General features: G+C 36.6%; 2 protein-coding genes across 2 annotated transcripts; one reads left to right on the top strand and one right to left on the bottom strand.

Annotated features, from left to right (window-relative positions):
* Positions 1-444: 444 nt before the first annotated feature.
* On the top strand, positions 445-3060 carry LOC149164692 (transportin-1-like). Its single transcript, XM_089429579.1, has 4 exons — positions 445-693; positions 2431-2520; positions 2690-2767; positions 2914-3060. The coding sequence occupies exons 1-4, from the start codon at positions 478-480 to the stop codon at positions 3058-3060; spliced, it is 531 nt and encodes a 176-aa protein (XP_089285705.1). The 5' UTR covers positions 445-477.
* A 4479-nt stretch (positions 3061-7539) lies between these two features.
* LOC149164691 (germin-like protein subfamily 1 member 7) lies at positions 7540-8542 on the bottom strand. Its single transcript, XM_089429578.1, has 4 exons — positions 8337-8542; positions 8093-8229; positions 7826-7962; positions 7540-7713 (listed from the first exon to the last, which is right to left on the bottom strand). Exons 1-4 carry the CDS (start codon positions 8540-8542, stop codon positions 7540-7542), a joined length of 654 nt encoding a protein of 217 aa, XP_089285704.1.
* Positions 8543-18967: the final 10425 nt, after the last annotated feature.

The raw sequence follows: 18967 nt of genomic DNA, 5'->3' as shown, positions 1-18967 counted from the left end.
TACTTTTTCACACATGCCATCTGATCAAGCAGCATATAGTTCTTTTTATTATTGGGTAAGAATTTGTAGCAGAAAACTGTCTTTCAAATCCCTTTATAAAATGAGGACATGGTTTGGGTTATTCTATTTCAAGATATTGTAGCAAAAAGCTGTATTGCAAGTTGCAAGGGATTTATAGATTTGGATTAGAATGCTTTTTCATATCTGCGATGTCACTGCTGCTTTTTGATTATATGGTGCCTTCCCTTGTTTTATAATTATCAATAATAATTGATCTGCATTTTGTTTGGTGAGATGTGAGGCATCTATGGGATTTTAATTAGAACTTGATTGCCTGATTTTACTTGGCCTTATTTTAGATGCATCTACTAATAGCTTGACATGTGTGATATGTCACATGGGCAGGGAAAATCTGTTGAAGTACGATAGGCAGTAGGACTGCTTTTGAAAAATAATCTGAGGACAAGTTTTCATCTGATGATTGCTTCTTATCAACAATATATCAAATCAGAGTTGCTACCTTGTCTGGGGGCACCAGATAGACACCTCCGTTCAACGGTAGGAACTGTTGTCAGTGTTATTGTTCAGCAAGTACAGGTGCGGGGTTGGCCAGAATTAATGCAGGCACTGGTTCAATGCTTTGACAGCAATGACTTTAATCATATGGAAGGTGCTCTTGATGCACTATCAAAGGTAACTCAAGGTCTCACTTTTGGCTCTCCGTATGTTGTAATATATTCCCAGAGTTTTTTTTTTTGTTTATCTCAACAGATTTTATGTATTTCATAAGAATTCAAAGTTGTATGTTTAAAATTCTTTTGCCTATGTTTCAGAGAGCTGCATTTAAAACTGGATTTGTTCTTTTGGATCCTTTTTTGGAAATTATCATTTTTAATAATAGATCTAAATTCTAATCAAGCCATGAGAGTGGAGTAGTTATGGAATTTTCTTGTTTGATGAGTAATAATGTCCCAGATTTCGTTTGCTGACACTTGCATTTCTGAGAACCCCAAAGGATTTAGGAAACACCCCCTTACCCCCTCCAAAAATAAAAGAAAAAACTCGTTAACCTATATTCAACCTTTTGGTCACAGCTTCTACTGTAACCAATTCCAATTCCAATGTTTGTTAGATTTTGGAGTGCACACTTAGAAATGAACAGTTGATAATGGAGAGAATATGAAATTTTATTTTATTAATGATGTTGTAGCAATAATATAAAATCTTTCATGTATATCATGTCATTTATAGCACCCTTCAGAAGTGAGGGAAATTTCTGAATGGTCGTGACATTTTTATCCTGTTAACATGGAAGATGTAACTGTTTAAGTTGCATGAAGGTTGTGAGATTTGGATCATTGCCATGTGCAGGTGGTGACAAGAATGATCTAGTTGTGTTGTTTGTGGTTGCACAATTTCTCATACAAAAACAGATCATGAATATGCGAATTTTAAAGCAGAGTACATTGTTATGTAAGCATTTGAATTGATTTTAGGTTTTTTTTAAAGTAGATCCTGGGCTGTCTTTTTTCAAGGTTGCCATTTTAAACATATTAAGACTTGTCTGCCTTTCTCTCAGATTGCCTTGTTTTAAAAGTCATATAAAGTAAGTTTCTTGTGGAAGTAATGGGCATTTGTCTATCATTTCCAATACAGAAGTAGAAAAGGTTGCAGCAAACAATATATAAGAGACACAGCAAACAATATATAAGAGATGCTATGGGATTTAAACCTTGTTTTAATGTTTTTGGCTGTTGATTTTAAAAACTTTTGAACAAGGCAAATGGTTTTATTGTCTGCCAAAGATTTCTCTATTTTTGGTAAATGCTTTTTAAAGCTATATGAATGGTTCTGCTCATGCAAGGGATATGTAATTCATAAGTAGATGTTTTGCATGCAATATAATTCGTTCCTTTAAGGATTTAATATTCATGGATTTGAAAGTTCCTCTTGTTTGAAGGGGAGCATGTGGGTCAAAAATAGTCTCGATACATGTACTTTAATACATTCTCTCTAAGGTTTTTATCAAGCACACTTGGCATATCCAAGTGATCTTTCAAAAGGTGTTCTTTAATTAAGGGCAATCTTGCAATATGGGTCGGGGAATGTATAGCGAGGGTAGAAAGAAATTATCCCAGCAGGAATAGTGAATGCATTGGGATTGTGCTTGAGGTGGACGGGGAAATCGCGGGGTGGGGGGGATGTGGTTTTGAAATGGGAATATTTTGCGGGAGTTTATGAGATCCATAATGTGCATGGCAGCTGCAATATATCTCTGCTTTCAAGAGAATGAATTGGATATGAAATCATTTGACCACAGCAATGCATGGGGATGAGCTTTCTAAGTGTTGATTCATTTTTACAACTTTGTAGTAGGTTTTGTACAACAGGGAGCCTATTTATGAACATAACAATGTGTTGCCCACGTAGATATGTGAAGATATACCAGAGGAACTAGATGCTGATGTGCCAGGTTTACCAGAGCGAGCTATCAATATATTCTTGCCCAGATTATTTCAGGTAAATACCATTGGAGAATTTGTTCTAGATTGTTGATAGCACTACATAGTTGTTTTGTCAGGATTTGATGGGAAACTAGCATAACTCATTATCAAAGGAGAATGCTTTATGTTGGTTTCAACTTCCAACTAAGCTCCAATGTATTTACAACCTTTTAATTGGTTTGCAGTTCTTCCAGTCACCTCATGTTTCTCTCAGGAAACTAGCGCTTAGCTCCGTAAATCAATTTATTGTGTTTATGCCGACAGTAAGTTTCTCTGTAACCACAATGCAATGTGAAATAACAGTCAGGGTCTAACTGTCTACATATCTTTATGCTGTTAAACAAATGCAATGTATTAGATTCAATAAGAAAGTTAATTGTTTCTAAGGTTTATATTTTTGTGCATGCAGGCCTTGTTAATATCAATGGATCAATATCTTCAGGGCCTATTTACTCTTTCTCAGGATCCTGCTCCTGAAGTGAGGAAACTGGTCAGTTATCGTTATTTATCTGCCATTATCTTTGCTCTTTGTATAACGTTGGTCCTTTCATCCTAGTGCATGCAGAAATTACAAAGATCTATATTGTTGGATTAATATCTTGTGCATGTTCAATCATCAACTAGTGAAAACATTGGTTGTAGAAGAGAACACGAGAATGGTGAGACACTAAGGTTAGACAGGTGTTTGTGTGGTTATTCCATGTGCTATTTTTGCTGCATCAACTATCCCAATAAATGACAAAATGTTGAGCTTTGCAAATTGCCTTGGCTGTTGAAGATGAATTTCTGCGGATTGTTTATCTTCAAGAATTGTAACTGCTATTAGTTGCATCCTCAATTCAGGAGCTCTACTATTCCAGTCAGAAAGTGAAATACTAGAGTTCTATTTCAAGTGAGTAGCTTCTTAGGAGGAAGGAAAAACTCTTAGCTGACATTGAGGCGCAACTTGGGAAGGTGATATATGGTGTATTATTGTTGCAATGGCAGGGGATGGATTTTTATTGCTAGTTGGACCAAAAGAAATTGATGCAAATCGATATTAACTACTTATTGATAATTTTGCCCACTGAGTTCCCTGAGGTCGAGTATAATGCTTTCCTTGCTTATCAAAGAGTATTGATTCCTTTTCAATTTCAACATTCTGGATAACCAAATCTAGTTCTCTGTAATCATTGCAAAAGGGAGTCCATTATCATGTAGGGTTTGAATTGTTATTATCCTCTTGTTGCATGCTAATCTTGATCATCTTGTTCAGCTTCTAAGGTTCTTACTGGCCTATCCTTTTCAGATCCTTTGACAAACACTATATCTCTCCAATCTTGTAGGAAGGTCATCAAACTCTCCCTTTTACCTGCCGTGGTTGGCCAGGATTAAAATTTGAAAGGGAGTAGCCAGAGGCATGTCTTATTTACATGAAAGGAAGTTTGTTCATGCAAATATTAATCCAAGCAACATCCTTCTAGGCTTTGACATGGATCCATACATAGCATATTTTGGGCTAGAAAAGCTACTTGACATTGCCAATGCCAAGTATAGTAGCTCTGCTATCCACCTAAGGAACCTTGAAGGTATATTTTCAGGGAGAAAACGCTCCACTGGCTCCTGCGATAGCCTGCAAACAACACCTGATTTGCTGAGCAGTCCAGGCACATCCAAGAACTTTGTATCTCCTTACCAGGCCCCAGAGGCATTGAAAAATCTCAAACCCAACCAAAAGTGGGATGTTTATTCCTTTGGGGTTATTTTTCTGGACATTCTTACTGGGAAGCCACCTTCAGATAAGGATTTTACAGCATGCGGTCAAAACTTTGTTAATGACAAGCATCGCCTTTTGCACATCATAGATCCTACTCTTCAACCAGAGGTTGAAGGAAGGGAAGAAATCTCAGTGTCTGTGGGGATTGCATTGAATTGTGCTTCTGCTTCCCCTCAAAAGAGACCATCAATGAAGGAGGCATTGCATTTTCTAGAAAAAATGCCATCATCCACAACCGATTAACCAATTCTTTCTTCCTATGTATCATCCTTGCTTTGACATAAGTTGGACAGAGATGAGGACTTACACCCACATTCCGTATTCAACAACTCTACTTAGACATTGCCATAACTGACATAGACACCTCTATGATTGGGACTCAGACAAACTCTGTTGTCAACTCAGCTGCTTATGAAATCTCTAGAGTCTTCTTAAAAATTTCAGTATTCTACAGTTGAGGATTGTAGCAAAACTCAGGGATCAAACTTAACTCCATGCTTATGAGGCATCCGCGTTCTCACAGTTTACTTGCAGCTCATTCTCAGTTTTAATGGGAAGGTGATATATGGTGTATTATTGTTGCAGTGGCAGGGGATGGATTTTAATTGCTGGTTGGACCAAAAGAAATTGATGCAAATCAATATTGAAAATTAGATTTATTGGTTCAGCTATAGTTTGCATATACAAAGAAGAAACTGCTCCTTTTTTAGGTTAGAATATTTATATATACATGTTCATCTCAGCAACAAATGATAATCTATCAAAACCATGAGAGTGCTACACAACTTCCTTCATAAGCCTTCTTAGGAAGACCATGAAATAAGACAAGTGACCCTGTGCTTGTATTTGTATCTTATTCTACATAACATCTTCTTACTTAGCTAGAGAACAATTGGCTGCAGCATTTATATAAGTTTCTATGGAATGTTTCTGCTGTTATATATTGAACAGGTCCATTATACCGTATTATTGGATTTTGCAGAGTCTATCCCTGTTTTCTCTTCTTTAGAATATATATCAACCCTTTTGTTTTGTTTCAAGGATATGTTGCAGTTTATTTCATTTCTCTTTTATCTTTAAGATGGATATTTATCTTTTTTATCACCACGTTCTCTGTGGTTCATTTAAATTGGATATTTGTCATTTTGTTCACTGGGTTCTCTGTATTTTGTTATAACTAGTTATTGATAATTTTGCCCACTGAGTTCCCTGAGGTCGAGTATAATGCTTTCCTTGCTTATCAAAGAGTATTGCTTATCAAAGAGTGTTGATTCCTTTTCAATTTCAGCGTTCTGGATAACCAAATCCAGTTCTTTGTAATCATTGCAAAAGGGAGTCCATTATCATGTAGGGTTTGAATTGTTATTCTCCTCTTGTTGCATGCTAATCTTAATCATCTTGTTCAGCTTCTAAGGTTCTTAGTGGCCTATCCTTTTCAGATCCTTTGACTAACGCTATATCTCTCTAATCTTGCAGGATGGTCATCAAACTCTCCCTTTTATCTGCCATGGTTGGCCAGGATTGAAATTGCAAAGGGAGTAGCCAGAGGCCTGGCTTATTTACATGAAAGGAAGTTTGTTCATGCAAATATTAAGCCAAGCAACATCCTTCTGGGCTTTGACATGGAGCCATACATAGCAGATTTTGGGCTAGAAAAACTACTGGATACTGCCAATGTCAAGTATAGTAGCTCTGCTATCCACCTAAGGAACCTTGAAGGTATATTTTCAGGGAGCAAACGCTCAGCTCCCGCGATAGCCTGCAAACAATGTTTTAATTTAGAATAGAATTATCATGGTAAATTGGTATAAGAATATTAGTAGAAAAAATCACCTAGTTATAAGCCTAAATATTGGCAAAGGCTAATTCTTCATGTGGCATAATCAATTAGCCATGTTATCTTGCTACATGATGCAAAAAAATGACCCATGGATCCTAATACTTTTTAGGGCTCTTTTTCAATTCAATAGGCTTTTCTTCTTCTTCTTCTTCTTCTTCCTGAGATGGTAAAGATAATGACTCAAGAATGACTCTAAGCTTACTAGATAACCAAATTCTCAACATACCTTGCAATGCATATTTGTTACACCTCTATTATAGACCAAGACAAATGTAACAAATCAATGTACACTAGTGCATCAATATGTTTGTTTTCACATAAGGCTTGATCATTAAAAGGACATTAAGGTTTGTACCTTTTGGGACAATTGCTAGTATAGTCAACATCAGAGAAAATACAAACGACCCAGAATATGAGAGAAAATACAAATGACCTAGATCCATTAAAACCTTGAAAGTTTGTTCATGAACTCTCTGAATCTGGTATAAAATGTGTGTTGTATTTGAAACTTCAATTTGCCATTAAATTAATGGGACATGAATTCCCACAAAGCAGTTCAAAAATGTGCAATTAAGTTGAGCTTTCATCTTGTCATTCAATTGATGGACACTCAATATTAAATATAAGATAAATATATAGGGATAAATATATAGGAGTAGCATGTGAGTGTTAGATTTATAAAGAAGATTCTTTTTATTATTAATAAAAATATAGATAGTTAGTTTCATTTTAAAGGGTTATAAATATGAGTTATAAATACAAGACTTAATAGGTTGTAAATATTTAAAGTGTTGTAAATATGAGTTATTAATTGTTTTTACTCAAAATCTGATAAATAGCAATTTAGCAATTTCTTTTTAATTGAGTGACTTAAATTCATGTTTCTTTAGGTTGAAGGTAAAGCCACTAAAGTGCAAAAATTGTGATGCCAATAATTAGAGGGATTGTCATCATGGGGTGATAAGAAATTTAATATTCCAAGAAGAGGAGGTAGTAGTAGATTCTAAATAAATTAGCAATGCAACAACATAAATGTTTGCAACAAATTTAGAGAGATCCACCTTGTTGAATAATGCACACACTACATGGATAATGGATTTCCGCACTTTATGCCTTACGGCGTTTTCTTTGCAACATCTGGTGCAAATGCTAGTTTATTAGTTTATAATGAAGTAAAAAATGTACCATCCAATCACTTTATAACGAACAAAACAATGTTTTGCATAGATGCGTGTACAGTTGTATCTAAACATGGAAGAGATTATAGAAGTTCGACGTATTGAGAATTTGATCGAACAAACGATGAAATTCAAAATCTATGACTATTTATTTGTACACCATCATCGTTATAATTTCAACATTCAAACGCAAAAGTCGTTGTGGCCACTTCTACGCGCTGGCGCCGTTTATTACAGTATATTCATAAAGTGCAATAGTGACTAAAAGGCTGTCGTAATATCTCTACCGGGTACACACCCACTGTTTGCAGTTTTCTTCAGAGAAGGAGCGTACCGATGAGCTGTTGACTTCAGCCAATTTACAGCCCCCTGGTCCATGTTCAGGGATGTTGCCAGTGCTCTCAGGGGAATATGAAATAAAGCTTCGCTGCTAGTCTGAAATCATATAAAACAATATGATATGATATAATCAATAACCATCTGAAATATATTGCAGCACTAGGTTTCAAATTATAATGGAAATATAATTGGTTGGATGCAGGCGTACCAAAGTGCCGGGATTTTCACTGTTAAGTGCCGACAAATACTCAGCTTCCACGCTTCCAACGTTGAGTTCAAAATGGAGCACACCCCTAGGAAATACGGTAACATCCCCCGGGTAAAGAATGTCAATGTGTGACGCACCTATATAAATTAATTATTAATTTACAACAAATGAATTTGAATGATCAGATCATATATATACATAATAATAAGTGAATACAAGTCAGGATAATAAGAGAATAAGATGAGTTGGCATGGGTTGGATTAATACCAGTGGTGTCAACAAAGCCAACTTGAAGGGGTCCACCAGACAAAAGGGAGAGAACTTCTGAAGCTCTGGGATGTGTGTGAGGAAGGTTGCTTCCACACGGAACCATTTTAAACCTCACTACAGATAGCCCTTGTGTTCTGCAAAATCAATTTAACACCGTTAATTAATTTAATGTACAGACCATACAAACAAAATATTTCCACAAGCAAATAATATGTGAATATGAATGATATGAATATATTACCGGACTGCAGGAAAGTTTTGAGGATTGGTTGCAGCTCGAATCCCGCCGGTATCGCTACTAACATCTCCATTCTTGAAAATGTTACGCAGGGTGAAGGTACTCAATCCCGTTTCAAAATCTCTAACGGGATCCGGATCTGCAGAGTAAACAAAGGTAGCAAAGAATAATACAACTGAAACTGAAACTAGGACTGCACTCGCCTTCATCTTCACTCGCAACAAAGGAAACGATAATGAAACGATGTTTAGAATTGTATGGCGGTAATGTGTATTTATAGGCCTCAAACCTTCAAATTTTCCTCTTCAATATCTCTATTAAAACACGTAACGGTTGTTGCAAAACTTTGGCACTTGCTCAGTCCACGCCGTATTTTGGAAATGGTAAATGAAATTATGTGATGACAATGTTCGACCACCACTTGACTCAGTAAATGTTTGGTGGAGAGAAATAAAACGAAATGTTTGGTGGAGAGTATGTGATACCAATGTTCGACCACGACTTGACTCAGTAAGGACTTCACTCAGTAAGCGTTTGGTGGAGAGAAATCAAACGAAATCAGTGACTCGGTAAACATTTGCATAATTAGTGAGGGTCGCTTTTTAAAAAGTACCGCATGAACTTGAACTTCCCGAAAGGAATGATGTGGGCCATGAATTTGTTTACGGAGATGACACTTTCACTGGTCGAGTAATGCCAATGGATACGTAAGAGGACAAGTGATGATGTGTGTGATGTAGAAGATGTTTACGAAATAAATAAATCGTAATTAATTAGTCCATAGGAGATGAAGATGCTTTTAATACATGGATTTAGACTTCTTACTCGTTTACATGGATAAAGATGTTTATGAAATAAATTTGTAATTTTTATACAATTCCATAAATCATGCACTTGATGAAAATGTTTATAAGGGAGGCCTTTAGACTTAGTCACTCGTGCATGCCACTACCAAAATATTTATGCAAAGTTTAAATGGTAGGTTGTACGCTTTTATAGTACTAATAATGCTATATACGAATATTTTTGTTTTTACCAATATGATTTTATATCTTTTTATTTTTAAAAAATGTTAAAAATTTAAATGTATGTATTTTTTTTAAGTTATGTTTATATATGTATCTTTTAGTCTTGATCATTTATTAGTGGATAAGTTTTAATGTAGACTTATGACAATTAGATTTGGTTTTAGGTTATGTTATTATGGCAAGTGAATTGTTTTCTAGTGATCCATGTGGGAGGGTGAAGTGATTCAGTTTTCTTTTTTGGTTTACTCTCTACCTTTCTCAGGGCTTGTCCAAGTACTTTTCCAACATGGAAATGGATGAGGTGGATTATGCGAAGAGTTTGTATCCTTGTCAACCATTTGAACCACAATTTGATTTTCTAAGTAGCACATCGATAGGGTCAAAGGGTGTTGGGAGGTCTTTTGAGGCTGCTCCAAGTACTCCAATTAATGTGATTGTTCTTTCAATGGGCTATTCATTCAATGCAAAGCACAATGAACAAATGGAAGAACTATCCTAAAGGTCCTTTTCCCACCCAAGGATAATGGTTTTATCCCCTTGAATGCTCCCCCCATTGATTTTGTTCCATCCCTTTTCACTCTGTAGGAAAACAATAAGCCGTTGGAGAAATCTAATCTCGGTGCACATTTTAATCTCTCTTTAGGCCCCAAGCCTACTAAGAGGTCTATAATAGTGAAGCTTAGGAAGGTCTCAATGGTTGTAGGAAAGGACATGGGGTTTGGAGAAATTACTTCTCTAGTGAACAAAGCTTTGGTCAATAACTTTTGTTGCAATTCTATTTGTGACACTACTTTGAAGAACTTGTTATCTTCCTCATGGGCGTTAAAGCTAGGGTATTTTCTTGTGTTCCACAATTTGGTTAGAGGATGTATCTACTTCCTGTTTAATTTAGAGCAAGATTGTTAGAAAATTTTGGAGAAGGACTAGTCCTTAGATACCTCTGTATTGATTTTGAAATGGTGGACCATAGACTTCAACCATGTCAAGGCTCTTCTAGCCATTCAATAGGTGTGGAATATTCTGCCAAGCCTCCCCTTTATTTTTTGGTTTGAATCTATCTTGAAAGAAATCAAGAACAAGTTAGGTTGATTCATAGGTCTTGACCCAAACTAGGCTTCAAGGCCAAATAGAAGGTGGACTTGGGTCTTAGTCGAAGTGGACATAAGAGAGGATTTATTCAGCAAAATTGATCTAATATATAATGGCTCTTTATGGCTCCAGAAAGTAGCGTATTAGAAGTTTCCCTTTCATTGCGTGAGTTTCCATGATGTCAGACATTTATAGAGCCAATGTTAGAAGGTGGCTCCCACGAAAAAAATTAAAAGAAAAAGGAGTGAGTTAAGAGTAAGAAGGGCTCTGGCGCAAAGGCCTCAAATGTTCTTTCCTCAATTCTGTTGACACACTTCTTCAAAAATTTTCGCAAAACATTGTGATTCTTAACTAAGTCTCTCCCTTAATCAAATCTAAGCTAAAATAAAACTAAAATCAACCTAACAGTAGGTGGGGTCCTACCTCCATGGGTATCATAAGGATGATCACTTGTTTATAGAATAATTTCATGAAGGTACTTGTATGATTATTCCATGGGGGCTTCCCAGGGGGAGCAATACCATACCATGTGTGTTCATATTAGGGGATATATATTGAGGGAAAATGACATAATATATTGATCATATAATAAGGTGTAAAGGGTTTTTATATTAGCAGGTAAAGAAAATGGAGCTCAAAGTTAATGAAAAAATATAAAGGGGTATAAAAAATGTTAATGAAAAATGGAAACCTAAAATATATAGCGAAAGTAGGGGTTTTTAAAATTGGGAAGGTGTATTGGGTTCGTATTGATAGGGGGTTAAATAATGTGATTTTTAGAGGTATTTTATAATATGTAGTCAAATTAAGGGTATTGTTTAGTATGCCACGAATGCACATAATATGTCAGAGGTTCATTGAGTGAAGCCCGTGTGGATTATTTTACTTCTCTAAGTCTCTAATCTACATACTAATGAATTCCATGTACTATTAGTGCATCCTCAACAAAGGCTTGACATTAACAGTGGTTCTACCATATTATGCTAAATTTTTTTATGGTTTCTTATATTCAACAGTCTTGGTCAATGAAGATATTAAAGGGTCCTTCCATATCCAAATACATATTTAAAGAAAAGGATATACCCATAGACTTTCTTTGCAAGCGCAAATGTAATGAAGTTTGGTGTGGGAATGGCCTACCTTAAGAATATATGTGTGTATGTGTGTTAAAGTGAGGGGATATTGATTGAAAGCTATTTTCCAATACAAATATTATCATGAAATGTTGTGATATATGTGTTTTAACTTTACCAACATCTGCATGGGATCAAAGGCTTAACCTCATATGTTGGGTAAGAGTTATCTCTTCATGAGCAATGCATAAATGCATACAAAAACCTATCATGTATTTTGTTGAAGGGGATTGTGTTTGCATATTTGTCACTGTCAACGCCTGCTGAAAGTAATTATGTGATTGAAATCCGTCGACAAAAATACACGTTAAATTGTATGGAGGGTATAGGTTTGTTGCACCAACGCATGTCCATAAATTCTAGCCCTAAGTTTTAATGCATATGAATATGGTTCAAATTGTGATTTTACTATTCATCATTTTTACAATGGTACCTGAACATACATTTAAGTGATTCATTTTGGAAGTTTATGAAGACGTTTAAGGCCCAATAATGGCATGAAATCTATCACATTTTATGTTATCTTGAGAATCAATCCCTATTTTACATATCCTTGTGTAAAGGTACACAAACACTCCCTTTGTATTCCACAAATTATTTCTGGCAAGGTGTGTTCCATTCTACATGGTCATTAAGTGATTGTCCCTTCTTTTAGTACTAAATTTTATGCTTCCGTAAATATATATCTATACACACCCACACACACACACACACACACACATTCTATTACTAGTCTTTAAGATGTCCTCTAAAAAATGACTTAGCACCATTTAGATCGTTTAGGTAATCCATGGCTACAAGATGCTCGCATGTATGTAGACTATAAAAAGACAAAATAAACTTGGGGCTTCTCAACCTCATGATAATTGCCCCCGTTTATCAAAAAAATTATATATAATGCATGACTAGTTTATTTTATTTTTATCTGTACAAGAAAAAATTATTTTGAAAAAAATCATATCTCCAGGGTCAAACAAGGGGATATGCCTACATTATATTGTCAATAAGTCTATGACTTGTTTTTTTTCTCTTCAACTCATGATTCACTGGGTGTGTATGGTGAAATGTAGCAACTGTGTGATGACATATGATAACGACTTTTTTCTATTCAAACAACATTGACCAACCTTACGGACCTCGGCTGCGGTCAACATCTTCCAAACACCCATTGTCACCTGCTCATCCCTCTAATAAATATACCTCCCTCATACCAAATTCATTATATCTCACATGGAGCATGATAACCTTGGTATCTTGTATGTGTTGGTCATATATATTGTACTTTAATCGCATATCCACTGAAACACAACCTAGTTTCCCTCGCCTACTAATTCGTCATTGTAAGGCACCCATCTTTCTCAGGTTATGATTATATTTCCTCATAGAAATATCAACCCCCTGACACACAACAAATTTTATTCAAAAAACTCACCACATGCCCTATGTCGACATGAAGTATCACAGTTAACTTAGAGCACAAACTTCTTCTAGTAAGGAAGACACACATAGATACAAATGCTCCATCCTATTTATTTCCTTAAATCTCATAGATATTTATGTGAGAGGTATTAAAAAAATGTCGATTCTCCCTAGTGTATTAGCAAATTAACACAAAATAACATTCCTAGACCCTTGAGACACTCTAGTATCAGGTCCAGACGAGGAACCTGATAATGGGAGAATCACATTTCATATATCTTGCTATGAAAAATTTCTTTGTGGGGAGTCTAATACTTATCTTCCACTCCACTAGCTTCAAATATTTCCTTTACATTGTATTTTCATAATCATGAATTCAAATTCACTCTAGTTATTACATATTTTCCATACTTAGTCATCAATTATTTATTGATTCAACAAGAACGCATAGTCTATTATTTTATCACCCCACAAACACATGTTTTAATCGTCTAGCTAGTTTGAATGCCCATTCACATGTGTTTTAGCAAGAAAAGGGGTCTCACACATCAATTATTACTTGTATGTTAACATATGGTTGTAGTGTCATGATTTATATTCATTACTATTTAGTTTAGACCAATGTTCAATATATGCCATAGTATTCTTACTGACACATACATGAGTTTTCCCTTTTCCCCGAGTCATTGTTTCCCCTGTGAGTTTTCATTTTCCCTTACAATAGTAGAAGCATGCATATATTGTTTATTATATTGCTTACTGAGTTAACATGATAAATTTATTTCCAAAGAATGAGCTCTTTTAGTAGGCATAGTCATGGGAGATGGAGAAATAATAGAGAAAGAGGACAAAACCCATAGTAGAGAAGGAATAAGATACCTAGGTCTTCTATCTATTTTGATGCTAAATCCGATGAGCTAAACCAACTACTGCAAACCAATTTCCTAAATATCGCAATCCAACAAGCATATTTCCCTCTCCATCCATCTCCTAATCATCTGCCAAGCATTGGAATACCTGTGTCACCTCATGTTCCTATAAATTCTTTTATCCACGCCAACAATAGTTGGAAAGACAATATTTACCCACAACAAAAGCCAACACATGTATGGCCAACTGCCTCGTTCCCTCCTTTGCCACCCCCTCCATTGTTGCAACCATCTTAGCACCTGCAATGTGCAGCCCCACATATTATTCCTGTCATATAAAAAATATCACAAGTACCTCAGCTTGTAGTCAGCTAGGAGAAAAAAAAACATGCAAGTTATGAAATTTGACAACTCCCATGGATCCTCACACTCTGTTACTTCCCATTCTCACCATGATCAGTAGGACATAAATATCTTCCCTATGCCTGGTGGACTGACCTAAAACAACAAAAAGACAAAGGCACTAATGTTTTCCTTAAAGTAAATAGATAACAGGATGAATCCTACCTAGAATCTGTCATATGCTTCGCTCCTTCCTTGGCTTGAATGCTCCAATCCTAGCTCCAATCACTATTACTAGAACCTGCACAGTCATATAACACAAGCCAACGATCCACTGAATCTGTATAGCGTCATCTAATCACTTTATTCAATAGATCAACATGGTATTGAAATATATGAAACCATAACATAATACATAGGAAAAAAAGGAACTCTTTGCATTAATAGAAATGGAGTGAGTTAAAACCAAAGATAGGTGTTCATCCTATAAAAGAGCTCCTCCAAGTTGACTTGTCCTTTCCTTGTCACAAAGTGCACCTCTAATCACCCTAATGCATGGAAATATATCTCTCACATCAACAACATAAGGGTAGAATCACTATCCAAAATCCAACCCCTTGCCCATTGATGGCAGTAAATATATAGGTGATGTAGGTAGTTCATGAATTCTTATCATTTGATCAATTAGGGCTTGAGATCCACTCTTGATGGGAGGATGAGCTCAAGGGATAAGGGATGAAAACTCCAAGGTAGAATAACATAGGATTCAAGAATTTTGTCTGAGGTAAATGGTTACAATAGATCCTAGAAGCTTCTGGAAGAAGAGGCTTTGAGATTCTCTCATTTTTCTTGAATTTCTAGAACCAACGTACCTGCACAGTGGAGAAACCTATATGTAATCAATGTAGGCCATAGTGGAGTAACCTGGTAGTCAACGCTATATAGTAGGAGGCTAGGAAGCATTGGTCCTTGAAACTCGAGGATTAGAATGAGTCATTCTTAGGGCTTTATGCAAGGATGATGAAAAGGAGGTAAAAGGATGTTGATTGATCCAGTTGAATGCCTATTGACCATATGTGACAAAATGATCTATAACATCCTTTTCCTTAAAATTCTTCATTTCTTCTCTGAGTATTTTAACTCATTATGCATTTCAGGCATCCCATGAACTCTATCACGTTTTCTATTATCTTGAGAATCAGTCCCTATTTTACATATGCTTGTGTAAAGGTATACAAACACTCTCTTTGTATTCCAAAAATCATTTATGTTTATTTAGACAGTATGTTCATTTTCTTGTTGAAGAAAATGTGCATAATTATATGTGTTTTTATTGTAACTACCACATCGAGCTATGTTATAAAGCTCCAGTAAGCGTATGTGTTTTTTTTGTTTTTGTTTTTGTTTTTTTTGTTTTCAGTGGTTTGTTGGTCATAGGTGTCATAGAACATTGTGTACAATGTTCCCCCGAGGGGGAGGGGTTTGTGACATCTCCAGGTTAAAGTTTCATGTAATAAAAGATAATAAATGGAAAATAATACCAAGGTCACGAGACACATATTCCAAGTTGAAAGTTAGGAAACCACTATAGTGGGAATCACTTGTGGTTTAGTTATGGATATGGAAATTGGCAAAGGAATTGAAAAATGAAAATAGGCAATAATTGACATTTAATTATGAAAATAAAGGAAAAAAGGAGAGAAGGAAGGTGAACACACAAAAATTTGCATGTTAAGGAAATTAGAAGGAAAATGGAAAAAAAAAGAAACATTAATGATAAAAAGACATCAGAGAAATCTTTCATATCTTTTTGTCAATTTTGGCTTTCAATTAGTTTTGAGAGAAAGAGAGTTCCAATAGGAGAGAGAAAGCAAGCAAAGTAAAGCAAAGGACAAGCGAAGGAAAATAAGGAGAAGGTTGGATCAATGACTTTAGTGGGAAGGTATTGTAGGTAAAAGGTTGCAAGTGTGATTTCATAGCCAAGGTCTGAATGCATGGTACATGCTGTTGTTGGGAAAAGTATCTATTCAGAACACCCCTATCCCACTCTAAGGTGTGACAGTGCCTTAGCAACAAACAAGGAAAAATACTTTCGTATTCTTCTTTATGAAATGTAAACGAAGAGGAAGGATGCAACAAACCTGTGTCTTTCGCTAGTTTGTTGATCCAATCGCTCTCCTCTTTGTTCGCTTCCCGCTGCCTGCTCCTTTACTTGCCCAGCTTCACCAAGTTCCTGCAAGATCACAGAAGAGGAAAACTACACAAAAGACATAGATTTACATTCATAAATAGCTTAGGATCAGATTTAAGCTAAACATGCAAATATAACAAAACATCATCGATACACAAGCATGTAGGAGAAACTCAAATAGTTTTATTGATATAATAAGAAAGTCCAAGAGGAGATACAACCAAGTGAGTCCCGATCCAGCATCTACCTCCCAGCAAAGGAATCCCTTCCTCACCTCCAACAAAGCATAAATCACCCAATGCACTAATCTCAATCTCAAAACCAACAGCAATTCTCTGCAAAGTACAAAATTCCAGCCTCTGGATCTCTGGGATGAGGGATCCATATATAGATGTAAGCAGAGAGGATGAGTCAGCTTATGTTTTGACTTGTGGCTTCTCTCTGTCAGTTATTGCTTCCACTTGGAGGCTGAGAGCCTCTTACTCATCCTTGGTCGAATTCAGTGAGGCAAGTGTCATTGAGGAAGATTCTGGAAGCTTCCATTGTCTGTCCACCTCGCGGAATGACATTGCCATTTGGAATTTCCCGCTCAGCGCACCCTGGTAGTGCATTTAGGTGCGTTGCAACGCACCTAGCTAGTGTACTTGGGTGCTATGCAACGCAGGCAGCTAGTGGAGCACTTGAAATGATCCTGTTTTGACTGATTCTGAGTAGTTTTTGGTGGAGAACTTCTGGGAGAAGCTGTCATTGGTTGACCTTGTTCCTTTAGGGGCAGGAACAACACTTTTAGGGACTTTGGATCCCTTGGATTATGGACATTTCATGCTTAAAGATGTAAGGCACAAAAATGTCTATAACAGTTGCCCCCTAAAGTATGAGGCCGTTTATCGGGTGAAATGCTTTATTAGGAGGATCCGAAGTTCTTCTAATGCTGGAGAGGAGACCTATAATGAGATACAATACAATACATTATTTTCATACTGTTTTCATGATCTAGCTGAGGCGGGCATTCCCATGCTCAGCTTTATAAATTCATTTTCATGTACATAGGACAGACAATCGTCTGATGGTAGACTGATGATTCTGGTGAAGTCATCATCCTTTTGGTAGGATGACTATCTGTGCTGCAATGCTGTACATTTCAATGTCTTTATTTTTCTTGAATATATATTGCAGCCCGGATGGATGAAACTAGATTCGGGGTCTTCAATCTCGTCCGATCTTTACTCTAAGTACAAGTCGATCCATGTGAATGTTTTGAAGTCGAACATGGAAAGACATCGCTTGATTACCAGCCAATGATGTAAACTGTTAACAAGCACGAGAGGAATCACCGATAATGATAATGACCCTCAAGGTACTGCAGTACAATTCACGTGGTGTGAATAAAGGACTTGGTGTCGAACACCACGCAAAATCTTTCGGTCGAAGGTCATTGATGTATACCTGTCGCCGGAAGTGAGAAACTTGCCATTGAGGCATGCAAGCTTCAAAGTACTGAAGGGGTGTTCCTAGATCAACTTCTTGGATAATGAGTTGATGTCGACAAGAAGCGATCTGTCAAAGGAGGGCCTTAATGAATCCCTCATCAATGACATGGAACGGAGCAAATGATTTTGATGGAGGTGAAAACGATCTGGTGACATACGGTTCAGGGTGGCGGTCATGAAAGAATGAAGCATAATGTATGGTAGTGGATGGGACACGGGTGACTTCTCTGGATGACTTCTCTTGAACATGTCGGCGACACTTATGTGATGGATCGGTAGCATTTACCCCAAATGTGGATGGTATGGCAAGACCATGGTGATGTGACCGGTGAATGAAACAACCCAACCCGACTCTGGCACGGAGTGGAAGTGTCATGTTCAAGAGCGACTTGCTACCAATAAAGATTCTTTGAGTTTCTTCCCAATTTTTCCCCAGTCATTGCTGACCAGTACCTCTTTATTTTTGTCAAGCTTGAGGAGGATAACATATGCTTGTTCTATAATTTTCCCTTCGGGCAAACCCATCGCTATGTTTTAACGAGCCTAGCGATAGTGAAACTCGTTCTCGTCTAAAGACAAGTTTGTCGCTATTAATGTTTTTAACGAGTTTAACGACAAAGATAACTCGGTCCTTTTCATTTTTAGAGAGTCTGAAAAGGAACGTAAAGGTAACTCCGGAAGTCCTTTTCCGTCATCTAATCCCTTAAGTCCGAAAAAGTATAAAACAATATAGAAGGGATGAATTTTTGATAGTTTTAACGAGCCGAACAATACAAGCGCTCGATCTTTTTGTGCAATAATCCCTCAGGTCCAAAAAGATTAAAATCTAGAGGAGGGATAGCACTTCTGGTCGCTTTAACAAGCTGGAAGGCCAAAACTCGGCAATCTTTTCATATTTTACGAGTCAGATGAAAAGAGCTTAAAGAAGACTCGTCTTTTGAGGAACGAGTGATAAAATGGGTAGCAGCAAATTCCAGGTAAGGGTTGGAGTTTTCCAAGCACGGCAGTGTCACAAGGATGGCTAGTGAAATCACTCTTCGCAGCTGTTCCTCAAAATGGGTAAACAATCAAAT

The sequence above is a fragment of the Pinus tabuliformis genome, chromosome 5_1 (assembly GCF_031772625.1).
Source record: "Pinus tabuliformis cultivar Carrire ecotype Pingquan chromosome 5_1, CPIR1, whole genome shotgun sequence".
NCBI lineage: Eukaryota > Viridiplantae > Streptophyta > Pinopsida > Pinales > Pinaceae > Pinus > Pinus tabuliformis.
The sequence above is the reverse complement of the archived record's forward strand: the minus strand, read 5'-3'. Positions and strand labels throughout refer to the sequence as shown.

Bases quoted from the DNA above. Each gene is read 5' to 3' on its own strand.
- LOC149164692 (XM_089429579.1), top strand. From the start codon at position 478: ATGATTGCTTCTTATCAACAATATATCAAATCAGAGTTGCTACCTTGT. The intron at 694-2,430 runs GTAACTCAAGGT...TTGCCCACGTAG, and splicing joins CTCTTGATGCACTATCAAAG to ATATGTGAAGATATACCAGA. The intron at 2,521-2,689 runs GTAAATACCATT...ATTGGTTTGCAG, and splicing joins TCTTGCCCAGATTATTTCAG to TTCTTCCAGTCACCTCATGT.
- LOC149164691 (XM_089429578.1), bottom strand. From the start codon at position 8,542: ATGAAGGCGAGTGCAGTCCTAGTTTCAGTTTCAGTTGTATTATTCTTT. The intron at 7,963-8,092 runs GTATTAATCCAA...TAATTTATATAG, and splicing joins TGGCTTTGTTGACACCACTG to GTGCGTCACACATTGACATT. The intron at 7,714-7,825 runs GTACGCCTGCAT...ATATGATTTCAG, and splicing joins GTGAAAATCCCGGCACTTTG to ACTAGCAGCGAAGCTTTATT.